This window comes from Orbicella faveolata, unplaced genomic scaffold (assembly GCF_042242905.1).
Source record: "Orbicella faveolata isolate gen_17 unplaced genomic scaffold, um_ofav_v1 contig_46, whole genome shotgun sequence".
In the NCBI taxonomy this organism is placed as follows: Eukaryota; Metazoa; Cnidaria; class Anthozoa; order Scleractinia; family Merulinidae; genus Orbicella; species Orbicella faveolata.
Window position 1 is genome coordinate 18167318 of NW_028301576.1, and position 27729 is coordinate 18195046.

At 38.0% G+C, this 27729-nt stretch overlaps 1 protein-coding gene across 1 annotated transcript in view; it reads right to left on the bottom strand.

Moving 5' to 3' along the window:
* The window catches only part of LOC110040713 (inactive phospholipase C-like protein 1), a 35813-nt gene extending 9190 nt beyond the window's left edge, over positions 1–26623 (bottom strand). The window contains exons 1-18 of the mRNA XM_089278702.1: positions 26198–26623; positions 25959–26108; positions 15111–15314; positions 14570–14611; positions 13569–13696; positions 12655–12767; positions 11918–11984; positions 11702–11795; positions 10845–10962; positions 10107–10192; positions 9181–9301; positions 8596–8681; positions 7538–7620; positions 4299–4448; positions 2966–3077; positions 1975–2154; positions 1264–1371; positions 445–515 (exon numbers count right to left, since the gene is read on the bottom strand). Of these exons, the coding sequence (XP_089134828.1) occupies positions 445–515; positions 1264–1371; positions 1975–2154; positions 2966–3077; positions 4299–4448; positions 7538–7620; positions 8596–8681; positions 9181–9301; positions 10107–10192; positions 10845–10962; positions 11702–11795; positions 11918–11984; positions 12655–12767; positions 13569–13696; positions 14570–14611; positions 15111–15314; positions 25959–26108; positions 26198–26417 (2133 nt within the window). The 5' untranslated portion in view covers positions 26418–26623. The remainder of the gene's footprint in view (positions 1–444; positions 516–1263; positions 1372–1974; positions 2155–2965; positions 3078–4298; positions 4449–7537; positions 7621–8595; positions 8682–9180; positions 9302–10106; positions 10193–10844; positions 10963–11701; positions 11796–11917; positions 11985–12654; positions 12768–13568; positions 13697–14569; positions 14612–15110; positions 15315–25958; positions 26109–26197) is intronic.
* Between the last annotated feature and the right edge of the window lie 1106 nt (positions 26624–27729).

Genomic DNA, 27729 nt, shown 5'->3' on the forward strand with positions numbered 1-27729 from the left:
CTTAATTTATTTAAATTTATATACCTTCCTTCATAAGGCTCTTATAATTTCTTTTTTTCTGTTTTTTTCGTGGCGTACCCTAAAACTAGCCTTTTAACTAAGCGTACAGACCACGTTAAATACACTGATTGATTGATTGATTGATTGATTGATTGAAAGGAATTCTTTGTGGAAATCTAAATCTGTTTTTCTGCATGCGATTGAAAGAAATAAAACACCTCTTGCCGACAGGAAATTCGTTCATTTGTGGATTAAAAAAAACTAAAGGAGTTTAATTCGCTATTACTAACATTGATTTATTAATAATTTAATTAGTTTATTTCTAATTTTATTTGACTTAAAATTAAAGGTCGAACCTTGATAAATCGTATTTGGCCCAATAAATCGAGTTGTAACGGTTACGTTTTTAAAATTTGTCAGAATACAATGAAAACTTCTTTGTACCTTGATTTGCAGTATTTGCGGGGAGACGCCTGGAATAACATCTTTTGTATTTGGATTAAAATATGCTATTTCTAAAGAAGAAACGATGCAGAGGTTAGACAGATAGTAAAAATCATCAAAACATAACACCTGACAAAAATGAAACTCACGGAACCAAAACATTATAAGCAGTACAAAGCGCGGGAAAACAAATTACCGGTGCAAAGCGCGGGAAAACAAGTAACCGGTGGAAAGCGCGCGAAAACATGCAGCAGAAAGAAAGCGAGGGAAAACGCGTACCGGAAGATAAGCGCGGCAGAACATGCCACCAGTCTCGCTAGGAAAATAAGTAAATGGGGGAGAGTACGCGAAGATGCCACCCCAGCCCCCGAAAAAGAGCTCACCAAATCTCCTTACCGTGAGAAGATAAATCCATGGGTTAAGCTTTTAAAGAAAACGAGTAGCCGACCGAAATCGAGGGAAAAGAAGAATACGGGACTCGAAGAAAGTGAGGTAGGACAGTCTGCAACTAACACTAAGCATAGGAAAAGACACAAACATCTTATGGAACCCAAGCAAACACAAAAGTACTTTATTAATTAAGTCAAAAGCGGCTGCACCGAACAGCCATCTTTTCCCGCTGCTATTTATGTTTTTTTTTTTATAATATAGATAGGACTCGAGAAATGTAGAAAACACTCGCCTGCGGCTCGCGTTTTCTTCATTTCCCTCGTGTTCTCAAATGCCCGTCGTGTTTTATCACAGTGTAATACACGGCTTAGGCTTCTTTATTTGTCAATTTTCCATGCATGGCAAGCTCAGAGAGATGTTATGTTTTACCTTCTCTCATGACAGCGGGTTTAAGGATATATCCACATCCTCCATTCTCGAGGAACTTTCCTGTGTTTAGGTTCATCATAAGACCTGGGGTTTGGTAATTCAATGCCACTGACAAAAAAGAGAAACGCATTTCCATTAGCCTGCAATGAAGGCGTCTTTATTAGCAAGTGACCGAGTCACAGTTGGTTTTGTTTTCACTTCTGATTGGATAAAAAAGTGGGGCGAGATTCATTCATTTCATTCATTCATTAAGCCAGTCACGCAGCGTAGTAACGCAGAACCAAAGCAAACGCGAACTACCTTCGATAGTCAGGTGAAAACAGCTCAAAACAAGATAAGAAGAATTTACTCATCAACAGCCTTTCTTTGACTGCTGACTCAATAAAATGGACCCAACAAGTAAGTCTAACCAAATATAAAATGCACACGTATTATGGGTTATTGATCAAGCTTGTTCGGTGAAGATGGCTGGATACTAGCCAATTGTTTTTATTGCCATCTTGACCGAGCAAGCTTGGTCAATAAAGAATTTATTATCTAAGATAACGAACACATTTTTCTTGCGGGACACAGCACGTAGTCCCGAGCGGGCCACTCCCTAGCCAATCACAGCGCAGGATTTGGTGTATCTTGCCCGGTCACGGAGCTAACCATACAATAATACACGTTATTACAATCACTGTTTTAAAATTCACTTTTCGCCCAGCTTACCAAGTTGACAGCCACAGTTCCACATCTCCTGAGGATTGTAGTTACTCGAGTCCACTCTCTTCCCAGCAGGGTACACTCGGCTTAAAAACGTCTTGTTATAGTTTACAAACTCTTCAGGAAATGTCTGTGTCAACCTCCTGGCGACATTTTCACTAAATGAACACATTTCCCAGCATTTTTCTGAAGTAAAAACAAACGATATATTACAGGAAAGTCTTAACCGCCAGAAATTACTAGAGGAAGATTAAAACTTCATAAGGGTCTTTGCTAAGTACTTTGAAAATCTTGTGATATCCGTGGCTTGTTTTCGTTACCTTCGAAGTGGTACGTCAATTGTAACGAAAATTCAGAAATACGACGTTAGTTAATGCTATAAGCTCTTAGTGTTTCTCTACAAGTACGCGCAATATTTGGTTTCGCCAATGTAAAATCAAGGTTCATTCATTCGTCCGTGCGTTCCTTTCTTCGTTCGTTCTTTCGTTCAAACATTCCTTCGCTCGCGCGTTCGTTCGTTTGCTCAATCACCCGTTCGTAGGTTCGTTTGTTCACTCTCCTAGAACCTGTGCACTTACTGGAGTATCTTTGTTTTCAACATTTGAAAGGGCGCAGCTCGATTAACTGTCCCAATGAATTTGACCCCGATGTCTGGAATACTTTTTGTGCGACGCGGGTTTAAAAGCTCAAAATTTTACAAGAATGTATGAACTCATTGGCGCTTGTGCCACACAGAATTTGCAGCTTTTGAAAGCCAATTTCGCCTCGAATTTTACACTGACCCGAAGAACCAAAAATTTCACCAATTACTAAGTTTCACAAGCTCTTAAATGTTTGAAGTCAATTCGTGTCTAGCGTGATGCTTTCTCTGCGCGAAGTCGTATGTGAATGAGGAAAAATGTAAACAATGACGTGAGCAAAGATTCGCCTCTACTAAATAGCAGTGAAGTTCTGAAGTTCGTACTCTAGTGAAACAACTCTCTGTCGTTCTACTTACGGTTTTCGGTAGAATTCTGGAAGTCTTGGAAAGCAACAGATTTACAATACGTGACTAGGTCAGATAACTCCCTTGCTAGCTTAGTCGTCTTCTTCGGTTTCTTGTTAGGATCCTGCAGAGAGATACAGCTTTGAAATCAACTCAAAGTCTTGTTAGCAAACAACAACCGAAACTCGCTAATAACGATAAAGCGGATTAGGTGACGACAATGGCGCCAAAACTCAAGTGACTTACAGTCGAACCTCTCGTAAGCGACCACCAAAATGACAAGCCTTGGTGGTCGCTTACTGGAGGTGGTCGCTTACGAGAGCTTAGACCATATTGGGTCAGAATTTTGCCTCATTAGCATATGGTAACTGCAGAGACTTACCCCATGTTTTACATGTCTTATTCACGTGAAAAGTCAATTTCGAGAAAAAAATCCGGTACTACCCAGGAATGCCATAATATTACAACACCTTATTATCCAATTTCCGCTCTATAATCTGTCCAATGGTCCCTTACGGGAGGTTAAAAATAAAAAAGATTTCAAACTTTTAGCTCTAAAAGTGGTCGCGGTCGCTTACGAGAGGTTCCAAATATAGTGATTTGACTTGAAAACTTTTGGTATTTTGGAAAACTGGTCGCTGAGAAGAGGTGGTCGCCTACGAGAGGTGGTCGCAACCAGAGGTTCGACCATTTAGATTTCAAAGCCTGCGGGCGTTGCCAAAGCACTTGTTGTGTGACGTGACCTCTCCTTGTGACGTCATACCTACTCGGCAACTTTCCAAACACTTGCGAGTGTTCGCGCTATTATTTGATTGGGTAAAAAAAAATCGGAAGCCCCTCAAGTGCTTTCACGAAAACTTGTTAAAGAGGACTTTTGTTTCGTCAACGAAAGAAAATTTTTTACCGCTGAAACAATGAAGCCAAAAGCTTCACACCCAAAAGAATAGAGACTTTCCTGGTCGACTTTCGGGCCACTTCACTTGGAGACGCTGTGTACTACGTACTGTCCTCAAGGCCTAACTGCGATGATCAATCATGTCTTCATATCTGTCTCCGCAGTTCAAATGTATCATCTTTCATATATTCACTTGTATTCTCCACCATCTACGGGTATATTACGAACTGACAATGTGACCAACTAACGGTTTGCTTGATAGCTCAGTCGGTAGAACACTGCACTGGTATCGCACAGGTCATGGGTTTAACCCTGTTCAAGCTTGAATTTTTTTCAGGCTTTATTTTCGCTTCTGTGTAAAGTGCGTACATGACTGCGATGGTCTGTCGTGTGTAATTAAAAACAGGACCTCTCTTGCAAGCTCAGCAATGATTTTAAATATGAACCCACCTTGCCTATTTGCCGTTTTATGCTTCCTTGTTTACTGTTTTGTCTTTCGAGTTTACAGTCGCCATTCATAACTAAGTTATCCTCTTGTTCGTCATCGTCATCGCTGACCTCACCACTGTCTGTCTTCACATCAGATGGAAGCTTCTTGTTCTGGAAGCGCAGTAAAAACGTTCATTGTCACTTATAAGAAAAACACCAATTATATTTATTGTAGGGAACAGGGAACAGTTAAGACCGAAATTATTCATCTGCAAAAGTTTAATGAGCCTGTAGATATCAGCGTGCATGTTGCTAGGCTGTATGTCGCGACCTGAAGTTTAACATAATCATGGTCTTCAAACATACAAGTTCCTCGAAATTCTATTTAACAATTAGTTTATGAACTCATAGAAATCGAAAGCAAACTAGGGAAAGTCTACTTGCTTAGAGGAACGCCAATAAAAAATTTCCGATTCTTTCTAAACATATCAATATTATAACAACAACACCACCAAAACAACAACAATACTACTACTACTACTACTACTACTACTACTACTACTACTACTACTACTACTACTACTACTACTACTACTACTACTACTACTACTACTACTGCTACTGCTACTGCTACTGCTACTGCTACTGCTACTGCTACTGCTACTGCTACTGCTACTGCTACTGCTACTGCTACTGCTACTGCTACTGCTACTGCTACTGCTACTGCTACTGCTACTGCTACTGCTACTGCTACTGCTACTGCTACTGCTACTGCTACTGCTACTGCTACTGCTACTGCTACTGCTACTGCTACTGCTACTGCTACTGCTACTGCTACTGCTACTGCTACTGCTACTGCTACTGCTACTGCTACTGCTACTGCTACTGCTACTGCTACTGCTACTGCTACTGCTACTGCTACTGCTACTGCTACTGCTACTGCTACTGCTACTGCTACTGCTACTGCTACTGCTACTGCTACTGCTACTGCTACTGCTACTGCTACTGCTACTGCTACTGCTACTGCTACTGCTACTGCTACTGCTACTGCTACTGCTACTGCTACTGCTACTGCTACTACTACTGCTACTACTACTACTACTACTAACAAACTTTATTGAGCACTTTTCCATACAAACTTGAATCTTACATGTATCTGGTAAAAAATTCAGAAATTCTGTTGTTCCTTAAGTTTTCGGTAATAACAATTACAAATTACACTACACCAGAAGTGAGTGCCAACTGGACTCACTGATACAATCAGTGAGAATATTCAGCAATGACATCGGTATGAAATTTGGCATTGAGAAGTGTGCTGTCTTGGTCATAAAACGTGGCAAACTGGCACAGACAGAAGGCATAATACTACCAGATGACACTACAATAAGAGCAATGGAAGAAAGCGAAGGGTACAAGTATCTAGGAGTGCTTGAGGCCAGCGACATGCTTCATGACCAAACGAAGGACAAAATCAGGAAAGAATACTTACGACGTGTTAAAAAAGTTGCCCGCTCGAAGTTGAACGGTGGAAACTTGATACAAGCCATAAACACCTGGGCAGTGTCACTCGTTAGATATGCAGGAGGAATACTTGAATGGAGGAAACAAGAACTTCGGGACCTAGATCGCAGAACAAGAAAATTGCTAACCATGAATGGAGGGTTCCATCCACGGGACTGCGTGGCACGACTTTATGTGCCAAGGAAGGACGGAGGGAGAGGTTTGATATCCGTAGAGGATTGTGTCAATCAAGCAAAGATATCGCTAGAATGTTATGTCCAAACAAGCGAGGAAGAACTGTTAAAAGCCGTCAGGAGGGATGGGGATGCGAATAGAGAAACAGCTGCCAACTTTAAAGCGAGGAGAAGAACTGAAAATATTCAAGACTGGAAAGAAAAGCCGTTATATGGACAGTTTGCAAGACAGGGTGAAGAACAAAGAAGTGAGGAAACATGGACCTGGTTAAAAGAAGGAAAGCTCAAGAGAGAAACAGAAGCTCTTATCATTGCTGCACAAGATCAAGCAATACGAACAAACTATATTAAAACGATGGTTGACAAGTCACAGAATGACCCGAAATGTAGAATCTGTGAGCAGAGTAACGAGACCATTAGCCATATTGTAAGTTCGTGCTCGAAACTGGCACAAAAAGAACACAAAAGGAGACATGATAACGTGGCTAGAGCAATCCATTGGGACCTGTCAGGAAAATGTGGGTTTGAACGAAAGGAGAGATGGTATGACCATGTTCCAGACAGTGTACTTGAAAATGAGGATTACAAACTTCTATGGGACTTCAGTGTGCGAACAGACCATGAAATAGGGGCTAGGAGACCGGATTTGGTGATAATGGACAAGAGAGACAAGAGCTGTCAGATTATAGATGTGGCAATTCCAGAGGATAATGGGGTGAGAGAGAAGGAAGATGAAAAAGTTGAAAAGTATCAAGATCTAGCAAGAGAAGTTCGAAAAATGTGGGGTGTGAGGACAAAGGTTATTCCAGTGGTAGTGGGAGCATTGGGATCAATACCACTGAGATTGAAGGACAATCTGAGAGCCATTGAGGTGGGCATTCCTGTTGGACTGATCCAGAGATGTGCATTGTTGGGGTCGGCAAGAATTCTTAGAAAGGTGCTGGAGATGTAGAAAGAAGAGAAAAAGTAAACAAGGGGTGTTTCTTGGCTTCCCTAGGCAACTTGTTGTTGCCCGGAGCCAATGACGAAACCAGTTTCAATATCATCAATAGCTGTGCGAATCTTTAATAATAATAACAAACTTTATTGAGCACTTTTCCATACAAACTTGAATCTTACATGTATCTGGTAAAAAATTCAGAAATTCTGTTGTTCCTTAAGTTTTCGGTAATAACAATTACAAATTACACTCATTCTTTTCAACCCTTATAAATTTGTCTATTATCATTTGTCGAAAAAATTTAATTAATTTAATAATAATAATAATAATAATAATAATAATAATAATGGTACTTTTATAGCGCATATTAACATGTGGATATGTTCACATGCGCTTTACACTTTGGCAAAATCACTGGCAGATTGAATTGTCGTTTGTCGTTTTATCGCACTTTGGCAAAATCAAGGGCAGATTGAATTGTCGTTTGAAAAGAGCAGCAGCAATTTTGCAGACAAGGCACACAAAAAAATAATGGTTGAGAATGCGCGACAGTTCTGCTACATTGTAGCACTTGCAGTGGTATGCGAGTAGAATTCTAATGAGGGAAATAAGTTGACATCACTTACTTTGACAAGAATCTTCTCCCTGAGAGCCTCAGGTGATGGAAGATACGACTCGTTCTCTCCTGGTTGAATTGTATAAAGTTTATCTAGAAGGCGAGGTAAATAACATACCATATCATTACATGCGTACACTCAAAACTGTCTAATCAGATCTCAATCAGGGTGGCTATTTCTCTTTAAATGAGCGTGGACACAATTTTGAGCTTAGATTGATTGGTTTTGTAGTTGTTTTTACACGAGGCTATGTAAACATGGTTGTAATGTGTCGACGCATTTTCTTCGGTCTCTTTTATATAAAAAAATATTAAAACTTGTCACTTCATGTCTAAACCCCTAGGTACGGCTCAGGTTTACAAAAACTTTGAATTTTCTTACCGTTGTCTCATGTTTGAGAGAGAACATGCGATACAAATACACTTAATTAGAGCGGTTTTAAATCAGTGTTGAAAGTAATTTGCATTTACTTTGGTTTTGCTTCACAACTGGCTTAAAAATACAGGCCACTTTTTCATGTAATCATCCTGCTCACGTCAGGTACAGGTATTTTCCTCGAGTTTTGATTGGTTCACTGGATTTTCTGTGTCCTTTGCGATTGGCTAGAGTGATTACCTTGGGTATGGATTAACGACACTCAATAGGTCACGTTCGATATATCAATATTCTAACATGGCTCCGAGGCTTTCAGGACAAACTTCTATATTTGGTGTTGTATTCTTTGTATCCAAGTCTCTTCTGCGAATTGAGAGACAAAAGAAATTTAAAAAATTTACAGTTTTGACCCGAAAGCCTTAGGAGCCATGTTAGAATATTGATATATCGAACTTGGCCTATTGAAAACCGCTTTATCACTATGTTTACAACAGCCTTTGTAAACATGCGCGCCATATAAACCCAGAGCGCAGGCAATTGAATGATTTCAGTAAATGCTTTCAAAAAGGCCGCAATAACACAATTATTTATACTTCAAAAAAAAAAAAAGATTTTTTTCTTGGACAAAATATCTTTAAAACATCCTTAGCAGTGCTTGCAGTACCAAAATAATATCGATCTTCCAACCTTACCTTGAAAAATTTCTTTCAGATACTTTGCCATAACTTGCTGTTGTTTAACACTACAATGGTTTTCTATGGATAATATAAGTGGATATCTGAAAAAAAGATACAAGACAAGTCGCAAATGAATCCAATTGCTTCTAAAATCAACGCAAATTGAGAACGGAGCATCGCAATCATAAATACAACTACATCTCTACGAAGGAAAGCCAATAGCTTTTATCGCAGTTATCAGTCTGAGCGCTTTGACATACAAACGAGGCGTTTTCGCGCGCTTGTTCTCGGCTACATGTATTTTCTTCGAGTTTTGATTGGCTCAATGGTTGTCTCCTTTGTGATTACATACAAACGAGGCGAAAGAGCCAGTTTCGCTTTTTACTGACCCTTTCACCTCGTCTCTTCGATCGCCTAACCAGAGAAAACAATTTTGTTTCTAGTCAATTGGTGCCAGTAAGTACTGTGAAAAAGTGACATGGGACGCTCTTAAATGGAGCCAAAGCACTATTTTCAACCCTCAAAAGGTACAACGAAACTCTTTCAGTAACACATAGAACCCTTCCCCTCCCCGAAAGCTTGGAAGCACTATCTACTTACGAAGATATTGTGAATGCATGTTCATCTATAGCTTCTAAAACATCACGAAAGAGAATCTTTGAAGTGAGAGTGTGACCATGGTAGATAACAGGATCATCACCGCTGCCATCCCAACAATCCACTGAAACAAAGATAAAATCAAACCTTCATTAGTACGGAGTAACTAAAAGGCTTCTTGTCAAACTCGACTGATTGGAAATGGCCGTATGAATTGATAATTTATATAAGCGGTCCCTCTTTTGGTTAGTTTGTTGCGCGAGTAGTGAATGAAGAAAACGAGCAAAACATACATGTAGTCGTGCGTGTGCATGCGTGGGTGTGTACTGCTCAGGCGCGTAGATACGTGCTGCGAGCATGCGTGCTGCGCGCGAGTGAATGAGTACTTGCAAGGTGTGAACGTGCACAAGACTCATTTACACAAGCGTTTATGTAATTTTTGTCGCGATTTTTATCCGGCTTATGATGCAGTAACTACAATTTAAGCGCAATTTGAACGCAATGTCTCTAGAATTTCTATGAAACGTTATAAAATGAACACAAGTTTTGGGTCAGAGCATGAAAACACACATGGTCTAGAGTGCAACTTTCGACGTACATGTAAGTTAAGCTTAAATTACGACGGGCGGAATTGCACTGAAATGGTTTAAACGCGCGAATAAGAGCGAACGTTGTACCATTAAGGGTAAAAGGGCTTGATTATAATGTCAGATTTAATTGAGTTTCAAAGCACAGCTGTTCTAGTGATGTTAAAATTACCCTACAAAATTCGATACATTTTTCCTTCAGCTTTTATTTACAAATTCGTAAACTCTAAATTCAATACATTAATCCAAGCCCAGGGGCCAAGGAAATCAACGCCAAAACAAAGGTGAAGAGCATTTAGACTTGGATCTTTTAATTTTGTTTCTGGCAAAGTTCACACTTACATTCTACACATTTACAGCCTTTTTGAAGTGCGTCGATATAAGCCTCTACACTGGACGGACCACTGAGTTGATTTTCTAGTAAGTATCTACAAAGAAATCAAACAAAAGCAATCTGTCAATCACCAAACCTGACCAAAGGCCAACTCGAAGGAGGAGTCAAGGAGTCAGCCCCTTGGGAATTACTAGTTCCCCCCAACCCCTGAAATTTTCTAGACTGCTCTGCCAAAGGGGCAAGGTTGCGTTTTCCCGCCACAACTGCTATAACCTTCCTAGCGGGTAGGCGAGAAACAGCAGGGTGTTAGTTGGCATGGCGTGTCACGCGCCACCAAGTGAACCTCACGTTCCTAAGCCACTCGCGTGTTCTCGTTCTCGCGCACCGCTCCAACTCGCTCCCTTATTTCTTACATTTATTATCTGTCCCGCTACACGTATCTACCAGCCACATACCGTGCAGTATACTGTAGCTACTTGTTGCCTTCCTTAATAAATTCCGATTAATGATTACATATTCATAGACGCTTTTTACTGCAATGTGCCAGCCAGCCAGCTAGTCAGTCATTCAGTCAGTTAAATTGAGCAGGCAAAGCAGTTTGGAAAAAAAGATGTCTGTTAACCGCCAGAACTTCCCAATTTATCTTAAAACAATGATTTGATACATTATGTTCCAACACGTTACTCTATTTAACACCCAGGCTACAACTCAGCCACTAAATAGCAGTATTAGTTTACCGTACTTACGTGTTGTGTGAAGATGCAATGAAGTAATGAGAAAGTGGATGTGACATGTCTTGACAAACTGTTCTATGCTCACTGTCAAAAATATGACAGTCTTCTTCTAATAAATATTGTGTGAAACCTGAAAGAATAATAGAACTTTTGAACCAAACTATATGATTCCGCAAGAATCACTAATAGGTCTGCTCTACCTCAGACATAAACGCTAGTCTTGACTTATTTTCTTAAGAGGTAAAAGGTTAAATCTACGTACAAGCCAAGTGGCCCATCAGGCCAGAGCTTATTCCAGTTTCCGTAGCATGAAGTGACTCCCCCCTGGATGGGATGCTAGTCCATCGCAGGGTTACCCCCAGCATTAAGTTCGCCGGTACCCATTTATACACCTGGGTGGAGAGAGGCACTGTGAGAGTAAAGTATCTAGCCCAAGAACACAAGACAATGTCCCCGGCCAGGGCTCCAACCCGGACCGCTGGATACAGACAGGACCAAACTAACCATGAGGTCACCACGCCTTCCAAGAGCGGGCATAAAATGACTGTAGTTTTCAAATAATTTTTCTTATGTCCACAAAATTCCCATCCGCTCAAATGAAACATAAATTAAAGTTCAATCAAATAGTTATTTTGGGGGTATTATAACACATCAGCGTCTTTTGAGAATATCAGCATTAAACAGCAACTTTGAAAAAAGGAATTGTACATCTCTAACTTCCTGAAAAAAAGAAGCTTGTTAAAGTTGAAATCACCAGGGTAACACTTGCCCTGATCAAAATTTAGCTCAAAAACATCGAATGGATAAATTTGTACATTGACACAAATAAAGTCGAATACAAGTAATTAATAGTCTAATTAGGAACTTACCATCAATTCCTAAACATTTTAATTTTCTGCCTTCCTCTGTCGGCTCACATCTTTTGATTATGTCTAAACAGTGTTCTTTGCCTACCCTAGAAAGCTGGGCAATACGAGAGAAGAGAAATAAAAATCAACAAATTTTATCGTCTTTTTTTGCAGATGAATTCAGAATGTTTTCCAAGTGAATTTTTTTCTTTGCAGACAGTGTGTATGAAACATTACCCCTTGTTCAGCTTCCAGGAAAAGCAGTAAATCATCCGTTGTTAGGTAGTCGCTATTGCTTGTATACCTACAATATAAAAGAAATGTGTGATTGACGTCTAAAAGTAAGACCCTTGACTTCCCAACAGAGATTAGCACTTGAAGGTACAATGTATCCCGAACACTTATTTTACATTTTGTGAAACACAAGTTTATTAACCTCATCACTTTGTATGTTTTATTTGATGTTTCATTATTTTGTCCAAACTTCTTGTTTCTTTGAGAGCTCAGCACATGTAAATACATGTAGCTCAGCACTGTATTTACATCCTGCATTTACAACTTTTTTGATGCCGACACCAAACCCACAAACCAAAAAAGATCTATTCATCTAACAAACAAATTAAACCCCCATTTATTGGTACACAAACAGAAAAGCATTTTTAGCAAATATGACCTTATCAAGGTACAAAATGTCACATCATTGAAACGAGAACCTCAACTAAGATACCTGGATACCTGGCGACATCCCAGACAACCAGAGCCCCTAGCATAAAGGGACCCTGTTGGAACTAAACACCCAGTGTCCAAGGGACCCAGAGAATCAGGGGATCACAGACCAGAACATTAGAGTCCAACTGACATGAGGACCTGGAAACCACGGATCTTTAACCTGATATTCCAGTTAAGCTAATAACAGGCTGCTATCTTGCTAGCAAAGCACAACAAAATTTCAAACAAACTGTGCAGACACAAACCTTGCCAGAAGAAAATAAACCTCGGGTCTTGTAGTGAGTTCTTTGTAAAATGAAAGAAACTCTTCTCTAGATAAACTATTCTTTTGAGAATCGGGACTGACTGCTACTGCTTCCTACAAGAAATGTAAAAGAAAAAAAATTATACCACTTGTTCAATTGAACCAATCCACTGTAGAACAAAGAAGATGGTAGCTGTACATTTTACCACAATACCTTAAAAACCTAAAACAGCCCATAAAGTACAAGAAAAGCATCTTGCAACATTTTGTCGGTAAGTCACTGTATTAGCAAACTTTCCTGAGCACTTTTATCAGTATCGTTACAGCTTTTGTGTGCTAAGGATCATGGCAAATGTGTCAGTTGCATTCTTTTTTTCTTTTTTTGTTTTTCCTATGGAGGGTTAGCACTTGCCCTATTACAGGTGACCAAAGCACATGATAAGAGTCTGTATGGAGCTCTATAGAGGTTTGTATAAATTTAAAGTTCTGGACCTCTCTCCATATAGCAATGACTGAGTTCTTATTGCAGTGATATAGATAAGGGCTGGTTACCAAGTAATTTCACTGGCTACATGTAAAAGAACTAAGGCTGAAAACAAAGGCTAGCTTAAGGTATCTTTTGTGGTGCAAAGGCCAGAAAGCTGATTGAGACTGTTAATGAGCCAGTAGTGTTTTGTTAGCTACATTGTACATTCCTGTTTTTGTTGTTAGGGAATTATTCAATTCAAGTCTCGAGGAGAGGAATGAAACCTACTGTGTGGTAAACGAGCAAAATGACCGGAGTCATCCAGCACAAGTACAATAACCCAGTCGCATTGTACAAATTCTGCTATGCTGTATGCCAATGCCGGCTCATGTAGTCATATTATACATAAACATCACTGACGTCAAAAACCTTGGGCAAATGTTACCAACCTTAAATCTTTGCCGAATTACACTTTCTGGGATTTGTTCATTGAGTTGTCTAACCACAGAGAGAACTTCTTTCTCATTGAGTCTTCCTTTTCCTCCATTGTCGGCCATGATAAACTGTTCCTTCAACCATGTGGTCAAATGTTAAAGAAAATTCTAATAATTTAAAATGCTACCTGATCAAACTCAAATTTCTCCCCAATGTCTTTCACACTAGCTACACTCACCAATAATGCCATTATAACAAAATACCTGTTTTAAAAATAGCTTCTGCAAAAATTCTACATGATCCTAGCAGGGGAGACACTCAGTCAATCCTTTGGCTCCCCGGTGTGACTGATATGTAAACTCTCCTTACATTTTTTAATACACTAGTTGTTAATCAGAATGGTAATGAGATTGAGGAAAATCATCAACTGGGGGATATGATCTTGTTATAACATGAACTTCTCAGGACTAGCTGACAAAGAAAGGTATTGTATTACATGTAGCTAGAAGTATTGACTTTTGGATCCCGGGAGTGAAAGGGCTACAGCTGGAAACAAAAGCAGAGTCCTAATAATTATTTAAAAGAACGTCTTTGCATACATGGCGATCCCATCATAAAGTGATTTGCCTGAGGGGAATGGGCACAATGCAGTGGTGAGAGTTCAAATCTGGGTTGGTGTCCCTTTGGTTTGAGCTTGTTGTTGGTTCTTGCCTTGCTCCGAGGGTTTTTCTCCATATTTCAATTTAAACTGGATACCGAGGTCCCACAAGAAAACTGTTGGCCAAGTCCCTCTGTGAGATGTGCCTGCAGGGAATAGTGGTAATTCATCAACTTGGACTGGCTGTTTATTTTGATGAATACAATTACCATGATTCCCCACAGGCAAATCTCACAGAGAGAATTGGCCATTGGCACTGAAATATACGTAGCTTCTTCTCTAACGATGCTCATAATTATTTACGTCTTTCCACTTTTTATCACTTTACTGAAGTGTCCAGAATGCACTAAAAAGGATATCTATCACGCATCTGTTGTCTGTTTTCCACAGGACTGCTAGCTGTCAATTGAATGACAGAAATATGTTATTTATTAACTACATGTAAATGACCTTACATGCATGTATTCTTGTTAAAACCTGTACATAAAAGTATTAGTAGGACTACAACTTCCCTCTATGTGAAAGTTAACAATAATAGATTATGAGCTCAAGAATTATGAGGAAATACCTGAGGTAGCCAAAGGCCACCAAATAATGGTGTCTAATTATTTCTCTATGTACCCAACAGAATAAACATTTTCACACTTAAGCAACATTTGTGTGGACTGAATTGTCATTATGAAATTTGCAGCTGTTTACAAGCACTCATCAGTTTTTCCATCTTGAGGTCTTGTAGTTGAGTAATGGTAAATTCCATCATTGAGCCTTCTCGGGAATTTAACAGATTTCACTCAATCACCCACTTCACAGCAAAAAAAAAAAAAAACAATTATGTAAGTTGCATACTGTACATTTTTACATGACTTTCGCACACATGCATGTATGTATTCCTCTTTACCTTTATCTGAATCCAAAAGGCACCTCAGACCAGTCACCCAAATATTTGCCTCGTCTGGAGAGTATGCAACAAGATTTAATGTCTCAAAACTGTCACTGTAAATAATAGAAAATGCACAGTCTTCTTGAAAATCATCTCTGTCCATCTCGCGGAAGACATCTGTGTTTTTTCCACAGCGGATCTCTTTTATCGTGTCGATGGGAACTGAAAAAATCATGATAAAAAAAAATTGTAAATTGACTAAGTTCTGCTGAAATTCCAAATGATATTTCAGACCTCAAAGCAACAACAGCTACTCTGTCTCGCAGAAATTGGCTGGCATCAAATATGTTACCTAGGGCCTAGTGGTTGATCTATTAGCCAGACATAGCAGAGGGGAAGGGGAATTGGGGGTGTACTTCAACTGTTTATAACTGTTACAATATCTAAGTAAAATCTGCTGAACATTGCAACTTAACTTGAAATTTATCTGAAAACAATAACATTTAGTATGGCATGTTATTGTTCTCAGAACTTGATGGTTTCCAGGGCAACCACATTTTGACAGGCATGTTTTTCAAATTCTAATACACCAAATTAATTTTATAGAGTTGTTTTTAGGTTGCCAGTACTTTCAATAATTATCTTATGGGTTTTCTGGCATTTTGGAAAAATTCAAGAAATTGAAGATGTTTAGATAACACAACACAGCTGTCACACGATATGACATCACCACCTCAGGCAGATTACAGTTGAACTTCCTGTAAGCGACCACCCAAAAATGTCAAACCTCAGTGATCACTTATGGGAGGTGGTCGTTTACAAGAGCTTAGACCATACTGGGTCAAAATTTTGCTTCATTAGCATATGGTAACTGCAGAGACTTACCCCATGTTTTAAATACGTTATTCGTGTAACAAGTCAATTTGGAGAAAAATCGGGTACTTTATGTTAAGAAATTTTCATCTCTTATAATGTTACAACACCTTATTATCCAATTTCCACTCTACTATTTGTCAAGTGGTCACTTACAGGACGTTAAAACCAAAATAAAACTTCAAACTTTTGGTTCTAAGAGTGGTCGCAGTCGCTTATGAGAGGTGGTCGCTTACAAGAGGTTCCAAATATTAATAGTGACTTGACTTAGAAACTTTTGTTATTTTGGAAAAGTGGTTGCCAAGGAGAGGTGGTCACTTATGAGTGGTGGTTGCAACTGGAGGTTCCACTCTATGTACAAGGACACATTAAATTTTTGGATGTACTCAGTTTCATCGGTTAAATATCATCAATGAGTTTATGGAGCCGGGGAGCAGGGAATCCACCATGCCCATCTCCTTGGTTAGAGAGAAAGCCTGGTCCAAAGAGAGTTGACAAGAGGACACCATCTTGAAAAAAAAATTATCACAGGGGTTCCAAAAATGTTTTACAATGTGAAGGCAAGGTGTCCATAAGGAATTCCCAGGACTGATTCAATTTTGAGCTGTTTTTAGTTTAATAGGGTTGACAGTTCTTCAGCTGAATAAGAAATGGAAAAAAAAAAAAAATGCAAATCACAACCTGAAGTGATCTTTAATCCTTTATAGCTGCAAACGAAGTTATTGAAAAATAACAGTTTTGAAAGCAAAATGGAAAATTGAAGAACTTCAGGATAATTGCACTGACCTGTTATATAGCATTGGTTTGTTTTCTAAGCACAGCTGAAATTTGTACACATATACATGTACCACTTCCATTGAAAATTAAGTATTGCAAGTAATTTCAGAGGGCAAAATAATGGTTAATGCATAAAGACAAAAGAAATAATTAGAGAATCAGAAAATTTTTGTTGCAAGCGTAAATGTTGCCAGCATCAATTTCCAGGCAATTTAATGGAAAAGGATAGAAAACATATTGTAAATTCTGTTACAGTATAAATAAATTTCACAAATGGGTTTGAATATAACAATAAAATTTAAAACTTTCTGCTTGCAATGAATAATATATGAGGAAACTTCAACTCAGGAGGAAATTTCTTGCAATTGGCAGCTGTAATCCTTTGACAAACTGAAAATTTAAACATGAATGATTAATGCACTGCAAATTGGAAAAAGAGTTCTGCATTGTTTTCCAGACAATGATAAACACAAAAGCACTTGTAGTAGGTGTGCAAATGAAGAATAGAATGATCATCAAAAATTACCAAGAATTAAAATATTGAGGATATTACATGTACATGGCAGTGCAAAGATATGAATTTTATTTTCGAGTGGTGAAAACAATATTTTACGAACGAGTATGGCAACTGAGTAAAATATTGTTTTTAACACCAGAAAATAAAACTTCATATCTCCAAGCCACCGTGTTATTTTCTTTTTACTATATAGACAAACTGACTGTTTGCACAAACAACTGTGAAAAGGCAGGAAATGACGTCATCAGTATGCTCAATAGCAATGATATGGAAAATACACCACTCAGGACCCAAATGTAGTTTTGTATGAATTTTATGAATGACATACATGTACATGTTCCAGTAAAACACACTCGTCTATTATTAACAATAAAACAATATGAAGTATGTAACTAGGTAACAAGTTCAACTGATTGACATTTAAGAAACAGAAAACATGTACCGTGTTTCTATCGAGTTACAGAAACACGAGTGGAAGTTTGGGAGAACGAGAAATGCTGTGGGAACACGAGCCAAAAAATTTAGAGTTTCAAGTTTTTAATATTTGAAGGTTCAATATTATTGGCATTTGTGAAAAAAGAGGGAAAAAAGGCCGATACTTAGCTACCAGACGAAGAACTTTTAATAAATGATTGTAATGGTCATAAAATTTCTGGCTATTGTTGCAAATTTTTGCACTTATGTGATACTGATTTTGCTGTACCATGCGTTCCACTTTTCCTGCATTGAGATTGATGCTTGTGTACAATAAATGCTTTGAAAATTTACTTGTTTCATATTTCAACATCATGTGAAGGGGAGAGGGGCACTTTTATAGTGATAAGATGTAATCGATGGTTGTCCGTCCAAAAATGGGATATGTCCAAGCAAAAATAGGTTTGACTGGACAATTTGACTGGTGCGAGCAGGGAAATTATTTGAAGCCCTGGAACATGTTATCTATTTCTTTTAGAAAACACCGCAACGAAAAAAAGGAATACAACTTGTTAACTTTGATTATCAAAATGTAAATTATCTTTGCTTGCACCATCATTATGTCAACAGCCCGTGCTAGTTCTGCATTTCTATTGAGTTATAGAAACACGATTTTTAACCAATCAGCACGCATATTTTCTTAGGACTGTTTTCTAAAAATAAATAATTGAGCCTAACAAAAAAGTTCATTCCAGTCTTGTCTTTTCATTTTACAGCTTACATTACATGTTATGCTTCTCAGGTTGTTTGCATGAAAGTTACACTCAAACTATCTAGTACCTAATATGAAGAAAAAAGATTTTACATCTTTCAACTTTTTTTGGAGCATGTTTTGAAAAAGCAGTTTCCGTTATAAAAACTACTGTAATTAGTATGCAATCCATCTCAACGATATATTGCAAAATTCGGACCTCTCACAGATTCAGCGAACCAATCACAATCCTCCTTTTCATCTTGAAACAGTTTGCCATAAAATGTAGAATACATGATACATAATATAATTTTACTTCTTGCAGCAGCTTGCGTGTTCCTGCTTGCAGCACAAGAACTTCTTATGCCACTTCCAGCATGTGCATTATTTTTGGGCTGTACTGTGTGACTGGGTAATCAAGGTTAATTCATCTCAGAAACTGGACAGTTAGCACTTAATTTAAGGGAGATGTAATTTCGTGTTTATCGTGTATTTGTTCCCAGCTTTCTGACTCCACTAGTCATGCTGCACTGTATTTTCAGCTGGGACGTGTAACATTCAAATATTTTATGGTAACAGGTATCAATAACAAGGGCAGCAGAATTTACATTCATTTCATTTTATTCTCTCTATTATGTCTTTTACCAAAACAAAAACGAGTCAATATGTTTAGGAATAAGCAGGTGCACTCATAATTTACTGATTTCAGCTCACAATCTGCTGATATCAACATCAAACAAATAATAATTCAACACCATCATAACAGTGCAAGAAGTGTTAATTGAGGCTAAGTGGGCATACTTCAATTGGCACTTTCTAATAATTATGCAATGAATTTTAATTGATTGTTACATGTACCATTGCAATAGGGGATAACTCCACAGTCACCAGTCAAAGCATCATCAAATCGTTCAGAGGAATCTGCAGGAGTCTTCAGCAATTTAACGGCATAATAATAATAATAATTATGTTCCGCAGTTGACTGATTGGGCATGTTTACGAGGTGGCTTTACTAACTGGTTACATCATTTGGGACTTTATATCTAATAAATAACCAAAACTTCACTCAATTGTTGCTTTCCCCTGGCTGAGGTATGAATTAACTCTTTGCTGTTCACTATTGCCTGAATCCCACCCATTCACCCATGTGAGTGTTGAGTCATCTCATTTCACACTGTGAGGCCCTAGGTTTTGGCTCTACATGTAGGTTTTTCTGTGCAGGTTTCTACTCAGGTTTTTTCTTTTTTATACATTCAGTTGTCAGTGTAAAAAGGCTTATTATTTTTTCTCCAGCTTCTCAGCCTTCGGAATCCTAAATCGTTGAATCTGATTGGCTAATCCCACCCACTCCAGTGGTTCAGATTTTCTCATCTTGTTTTCTCTGAGTATGGACTGCTCCAAAATTTCCACCTTTGGCAACTTTCCAAGCTTTCTGTTTCACCATAAAACAACGTAAAAATGTACTAAACATTTAGTAGAGACTCAAACAATTAAAGATTCTGATAGCTTTTTGTGCCTGAAATGTAAAAAGTTCTCATTTGAACTGAACAGCTTTTGCTTTCGACCCAAAAGTTGCTTTCAAAGCAATACTGTAGAGAAGAAAATTAACACCTTATTTGCTGGCCTTGTTTGGTCTGTATTGGGAAAACATGTGCTTGAGGACTTGTGTATGGCAGGGCACACTCAAGACCTTGGGCACAGTTTTTCCTAATATGGACCTCCCGGCCAGCAAATAACATACTGTATATTTATTTGTGTTGTTTATAAAGATCTGGCTGCATGGCCAGCTGTGTGTGAGCAATCAATTTTTTGGGATTATAACTTGGAAAATCCAAGTTGTAGGTATGGATGGGAGATTCACTCGATCCTTCGTTCCATTGCTTCCTGTTAGACTTTTTGCAAATCTGCTCATCGAGTGAGTAGTTTAGATTAAAAACTTCTGGATAGTAAAAAAATAGCTAATGCAACAGAGAAATGGAAAAAGGAAAACTTGTATTTGATTATTTTCTGACCTTGTGATTACAAAAAATCGTCTATTCTTGACTGGTTTTCCCATGATTAATAAAAATCTAATGATTACACTTTATAATAATAATAATAATATAATAAAAACAATCTTTAAAGAGGAAGCGCCCGTCACGTAAATGCGTGGTTTTCAGGGAGGTCCTCTATAAAATAAAAAGTATTAAAATCTAAAATAAGAAGTACAAGTATCACAGATCTAAAATATAAAATATACAATAATTAAAACTACTAAAACTACCAAAACTACCTACTGTCATTTTTTCTAAAAATGTTTATCCATTAAGAACCTTATAAGGTTTTTCTTAAAAATTGTGCATGGCATTGGCTTTCTTGAAAATACTGGGAGAGACAAACAGTCATTTGTAAAACGGAAGTAGGACACTCTCTTTCTGCATTCCGTTTTAGGTTTAGGCAATCTAGGTAAGTAGCCATGTCTGGTGTTGTAGCCATGTGAACTTCTTAGTGTCGATTTAAAACTTTCAAAATGTTGTGGAATGTCTCCTTTGATTGCATTTTCTACGGCGGTACATCAGTGAGAAAAACGTCTTCCAGCCAGAGGGAGCCCATTCAGACACTTCAGAGCTTTCTCTTACAATCTTGCATCAGAAGCAGCTAGCTTTGATAAATCTACATCCTGTAAAGCCACAAGCTAACCTGAATAGACTGGTTTTAAATCCCAGAGTGTCCCTCAGGATCTTCAAAATGTGCACTACAATGTGCACTTAAAGGGCCCTGGTCAGCCACACCTTTGTTTTTGTTTACATGCAAGAGTTTGGCTAACATGTTTTATTTGGAGAGTGTGGAAACGAAGGAAATCACTGTGACACTACTAAAGATAATTAAACATACTTTCAGGAACACAACTTCCAGTAAAGCAATAACATTTCGCTTCACCATTGTGTAGTTCAGAAAATATCCATACCTCCCCCATGGAAGGGATTTTTTCTAACACCTCCCCACCCCTCTGGAAATTCCAGTTAAGCTTCATACATTTCTTTAAATTTTTGGGTCTTACAGAACCCCCTACCCCCCAGGAAATTCCAATCCCTTCTGTGGGGGGAGTATGGATATTTTCTGGAACCGCACACTTAATATCAATAATTTTGATAAGAAGAAATATAAGGAGTAGAGTAATTTGACAATTGGATGTATCCAACATGTTTAATGGCATTGAAAATGGCGGAGGCTGGCTAGGGACAGCGTGTCTCACTCTGACAGACTTATGAAATGGGTGAAGTTGGTCAATAATACAAAGGAAAATGAAAAGCAGAATGGGGATTGCAGAGAGAACAGCAAGTTAATAGCAGTTTGACACTATTCCCTCCCCTCTCTCATCTATATGTCTGGAATATCCTACAGACAAAAATGGTAGTCACTGATGTCCAGCAATGAATAATTACTTATGTGGTCAAACGATCTCAAAATCACAGACAGTGGAAATGCCACACAAAATGCATTAAATGAAGTGCTTAATTCTTGCTGATTGCAAAAAGGAAAAATTGCATTTAAGAGCAGTTTTCAGTTGCGTGCCACAAAACCAAACCCTAAGTAATCACTATAACCAATTTAAAAGGAAGGCTGAGGAAATTTTCTACTGCACCAAAAAGGTATCAGTTTCAGAGCAGAAATTGAAAAAATGGATGCTTTTTGTCCGAGTAACTGAATCAATCAATAATGAAAGCATTAAAGAAAATTTCATGCTCAAGATCCAGTGACTGTGCTAATACTTTCTGAGGTGCTGTTGTTAATTTTTTATTAGTTAGAAAGTACTGGGATTGGTATGTTAGAATAAACTAATTTTAGAAGGTCCACAACAGGCACATGTTACATGGCTGTCATTGTTTTACCTGTGTTAACAAATAAATTAAAGTATGTATACATGCTTGTGCCTATTTTCCTTAATTAAATCAAAAGCTCAACATTACTAAAATAGCCTGTCTTATCATATAATCAAAGTGGCTGTGAGCCACTGAACTCAGAAATTGAATTATAAAAAGTCAAGTTGAAAAAAAAAACACAAAAACATGCTTTCTATACCATCTAAACAGTTTACAAATCAAAGTGGCTGTGAGCCACTGAAATCGGATAATGATTTATGAAAGGCTGAGAATGGAGTTTTTGTATTAATTAAATAACGCAAGTCCATTCATAGATCAAAATGTAGTTGTTCAAAATTACATCGAGTTGTTAAGTCTCCCACTACTCCAGCTCCATTGAGTTCGTGATGAATGACATCATTGTCAAACATCTACATGTAAACAGATCTACGCAAGCACAAATGCGAAACAATTCCTGAAAGACAATAATTCACCTCTGCTTGAATGAGCTCAGCAACGACTTATTTGAATGATAAGCTGGAATCAGCCATCGACTCGTAGGGCTATCGCGCAACTCCTGAGCATGCTTTTCTGACAACCCAGCGTTTTTGTAGGAAGCAATTTAATGAATATGTCTCCCTAAATGTCTTCAGATGTTGATGTGGCTCAGTGGAGAAGATGATCACCCGACAAGTGAGAGGTTGCGAGTTCGAATCCTATGTTGCACAACAATTTTTTAAAATTTTTTTCTCTTACATTTTTTCTTTTTAACAGATATAGAAAAAAGAGTTTACCGAAACACAGCCTTTGCCTCTCTGATGCTTAAAAAAAAAACATTTACCAAAATTGTAGCATTTGCTTTCCAATGAAAAATCATCTGAAGCTTTTAATCATTTGAGAATTCGTCCACAACATTAATTGATCTCGAACTCAAAGTACATGTATGTTAGCCTTATTCAAGCTTTAAGTTATCACTAGTATCAGATAGGACTGCGAAGGAAAAATGATGAAGACTTTCCCTTACAATTGAATCGAGGAGGATGAACCTTGAAGTCTTTCCCTATAAATCGTATATAAGCTTACTTCCATTGAACAGCATTGAATTGGTTTAACAGTGAGAACTTCAAGCTAAAAAACATATACGCTGTCAAATGTGCAGAAATGATCCCCAAATAAGAAACATTGCCACAGAAACAAATCACTTGAGGATTATATCTTTTCTGACTTGAGCGCAACCAGCGGCCACCACTTTATATATTGGTCAGCAGAGTTACTAAAAAGTTAACAGGAATCATCGTTGCTATGGTTACAAAATGAAATGGCGCAGTGAAAATGAAATGGTTTAAGATAGAACATTACATGGCCACTTGGAGACACAAAATTTCTCCTCTTGTGTTGAAAAATGTTTCATTTGTTTGCTGCACTCATTCGTGAAATATCTTTGAACACTTGAAAATAAATTTTGTATTTTGTAATATCCTCTATGTATTTTTCCAAAAAAAAAAACAACATCTACATTGCACTTGTCAAAATTCACTGGAATCTTTACACCTGTTAGAGTTACAGTTGAATGGTGACATCTAGAACTCTGAAGTAAAATGAAAAACAGTTCGAGATGTTGGGAGTTCGAGATAGCATAAAGAGAGCGACTGAAAAGTATATCTTAGAAAATGATTTGAATTTGAGATGGCGATGACTTTGAGATACATGTAACCAAGTTTGAGATAGCGAGGTTCTGCTGTATTTAATTTTCTGTTTTAAATTGAATCTATAACAAAATTCTCCATTCTGATTGGTTCTCCTCACTCTTACTTTTCATGTAATGGACAGGTGAATGACATAGAAACCAATAACAGGTATCCAATAACACCTTTTTGTAAATGGACACCCACCTCATTGGCTTGTCAATTATTTGTGCTTTAATGGCTTCCTTTTCAATGTTTTCACTACTGTTTGAAAAAAATTGAATAAACTCTCCTGACTTTTAAGACTTCTTAATCTCCGAATTTGTTATTGATAATTATGATTAATTCAGTAAAATTTTGGAGATCATGTCGTACAATTCAGAATGTAATTGAGCTCATACTTTCAAATCAACCCCATACTGAGGGTCCATTCAACTTAGAAATTACTTGCCTGATTACTCCCAAATACTATTACTTATCTGGTTCTGTTGAATTGCAACACAAAATGATGCACTCGGTCTTAGCACTGGGCAATACCCATAGGTTGGCAGTGATGAGATAGCATTAAGTTAAGATATTTTGCCACTTCCTTTCAACATAAAAAGCCTGTACCGTTTGGCAGCAAATATTTCTACCAAGCTGTTTAATTCCCCTTAAATAAAACCATTTGGTTAATGATTCCTTATTTGTTCTAATTGATTTTCTGGAATTGGTAGTTCAGAAGTCGCCCCATGACTAAGCACCACAATAATTGATCTTTTGTATAATTTAATGGCATATGGTGCTAAACAATAACATTGGATATTATCTGAAAGAGAATGCACAGTGCAAATTCATGATCACAAAGCTTCTTGTCATACAGAATCAAATTTAAAACTTTAAATAAGCAATGATCTTTCAAGAAAAACGCTTTCTGTGTATATAAGAGATCTGCAAGGGTACAAAAAAAAATGTACATCAAAGAATATTTTTGTCAAACAGAGTGGGTTAATTTCCATATGTAAAACAAGATTATGAGCCAAGAGATGGCTTCTTTTAAAATACTCTCAACATGTGCGCTGGTAGAATATTTACATAATGTACACAAAGCCTTGATCAGCCGGCTCGAATGTCTGCCATACAGTACAGCTGGTTTAAATATTAACCGATCTTTGCTAAAATTATTAACTTCTAACTTGTTTCTTTAATAATCGTTTTCTATCCGGAAGAAACAGTCTTTGAATTTCGAGAGGCCACGCTCTCGATTAAACGATAATATTTATCGATGTGGCGGAAATGTACATGTTTAGGTTAGTGCCACAGGCAAAATTGGAGAAAAATTTCAAGTACACAAAAACTAATAAAGAAATACTAATCGAAAGAGCATATTCGTATTTATGTTTACCTTACTCATACTTCCATCGAAGAGGCTTCAATTATGATCTCAAACGAAAATAGCTTCCTTGTATTAAAGGAGAATGGAAAAAATTCGAAGTCGAATCCAATTTAGTCACGGTCGACAGACACAAGCTGTCATCACAGCAAGGTGACGAAGAAAATTTTAACTGTCTTGTGATTCTAGCAACAGAAGCATTTACTAACTGGCAACTCATTTCCTGATACAAAGTGACGTCTTACAGGTTAAAACAGTTTCATTTTCGACGACTAGGATTTGATCGCTCGGATACGAAAGCAGAGGTACGCTAGTCTGAAAAAACGAGTGGACGTAAAACTTATTTCCCTCCAGGAAAACTTCATCTTCATTGTAGAATTTCACGCTGAAAGTAACAGCTATTTAAATTTCTTTCTGTATAATGGATGACAAGCAATGTTTTGTAAATACCACAAAATTGCTGCATCGCCTACTGCTAGCAATACGCTCTGTGGACTTCCCGCAAACTTGAATGCACGATTCATTAGAAGTTACAAAACATATGACAGCTCGTCGACCAAAATGGAATACAAAAAAAGGCTTTTACAAAATCAGACAGGACATTAAATATATTAGGACTACACAAGAATACTTACTTCTCGCTTTGTCGGGCTTCTTGGAAGACGGCCGCCAGCGCAAGGCCGAGAGATCTTCGTCTAAATAGAAGAACCTCTGATACTGTCGAGAATTTGAGCGAATTTTCATGAGCTCTGAGCCAGTCTGCATGAAGGTCAAACAGTCCGCGGCTACAGAACAAAAACGACGAATTAATCATTTACGTCTCTCGAGGAACTAACATGGCAATTGTCTGCAAAGAAAGTCCGCTGCATCTCACCATTTATGATTCGTTTGTCCTCGGGTCGAGCGATAAACGAGACTGACTTCTGTAGGGATCGTTTCGAAGGTCTACCATCTTTTTTCAGAACGCTCGATTTTCGCGGTAAGTTCACCTTGGTCTCTTCGTCGAGGGCCTCTTTCTCCTCGTCAACCTGTCCTTCCCCATTGGTAACTGAAGACTGAACTTCACTTGAAACGACTGAAGAAGAATCGGCCATATCAATAAAACACACAGCACAAATTCATGCTTCTTTTGTGCTAGCTTGCCCGCGAATCTCTGTTTTCATCGAAGTGTCCACACTGCGGGGCCCGAAATCAGCTCGTAGAAGACTGGGAACGAACACAACATGCGGGAGGAAATCATCAACCGGAACTCGAGGCAGGTAAGTCTTTTAAACTTATTTGCCCATATTTCTTTGTAGCAGGTTGATCAAAAGTTGGCGGCGTCCAATAAAACCTGAATAAACAATACGGCAGAATGAATGGGACTTAAATTAAGTTTTATTTGCATTGACGAAGGTTATTCCTCTAATCCCAAGTGGAAATATATATGTTAGACAATGGAACCTTTCATTTGCCTTTAAATAATATGAAGTAAAAGTACTTTCTCATCCATATTGACTATTGAAAGGTGAAAAAAAAAAAAAAAAAAAAAAAAAAAAAATATCGTGCAAAGTTTTTGGGCCCAAACCAAAATACAGAATTATCGCGACTGCACGTAATAAAAAAGAAATTTTGTGGCTGGATTTCAGACATGATTAAGGTTATGGTAATTCATTTTGATTCGATGTGAGAGCTGATAAAACTTGAAAAAGAAACGCCGCCGGGCCACTGCGAAATGCGGACATTTAATCTGCCGCAGCTATTTTATAATTCATGAGTTTTGCCATCCGGGGAGACTACCGCAGCATTACAATTTTACACGGCTAATTCACCACTGCTCCAATTTAACACAGTTTTTGTTTACTGCTTGCTGTTGTTGTTGTCGTTTGTTATACAACAGAGGCCTAAATGGATAAATTTCCATGAGCAGACCCAAAACATGAAGAAAGACCGCCACTCGCGAACCGGCGAGTCGGGCGCTACTTAACGCGAAACAAAGAAGCAAATGACATTATTGGGGGTAGTTCATTTTAAGCAAGACTCGTCGAAACGAGGTTGATTTTGTTAACTGATCTCCCTGACTGATGACCTGACACAGTTTTGAATATTTATGTTTCATTTTAGATCACTCATGGCAAACTGTCAACTGTGGCGTGTTTCTGAGCGAAATCCGCATACGGTTTCAGAACGTTTGTACAAGTTTCATTTACCCTGCAGTCATGAACAGATGGTTCCGAGTCCTACGCCGACCGAGGAGAAGCCAACTGCTAGCAGGGAAAGTTTCATGCTACTCAATATTCAAAAACGTCAATGCGAATAAGTTGAGAGGATGAAGGATAAGCGAATTAATCCCCCACATAGGCCTTATTGCCAAAGCAATCTCTCTCGAGTTATTCTAGCCATGACATCCGGCTCGTTCGACGACGA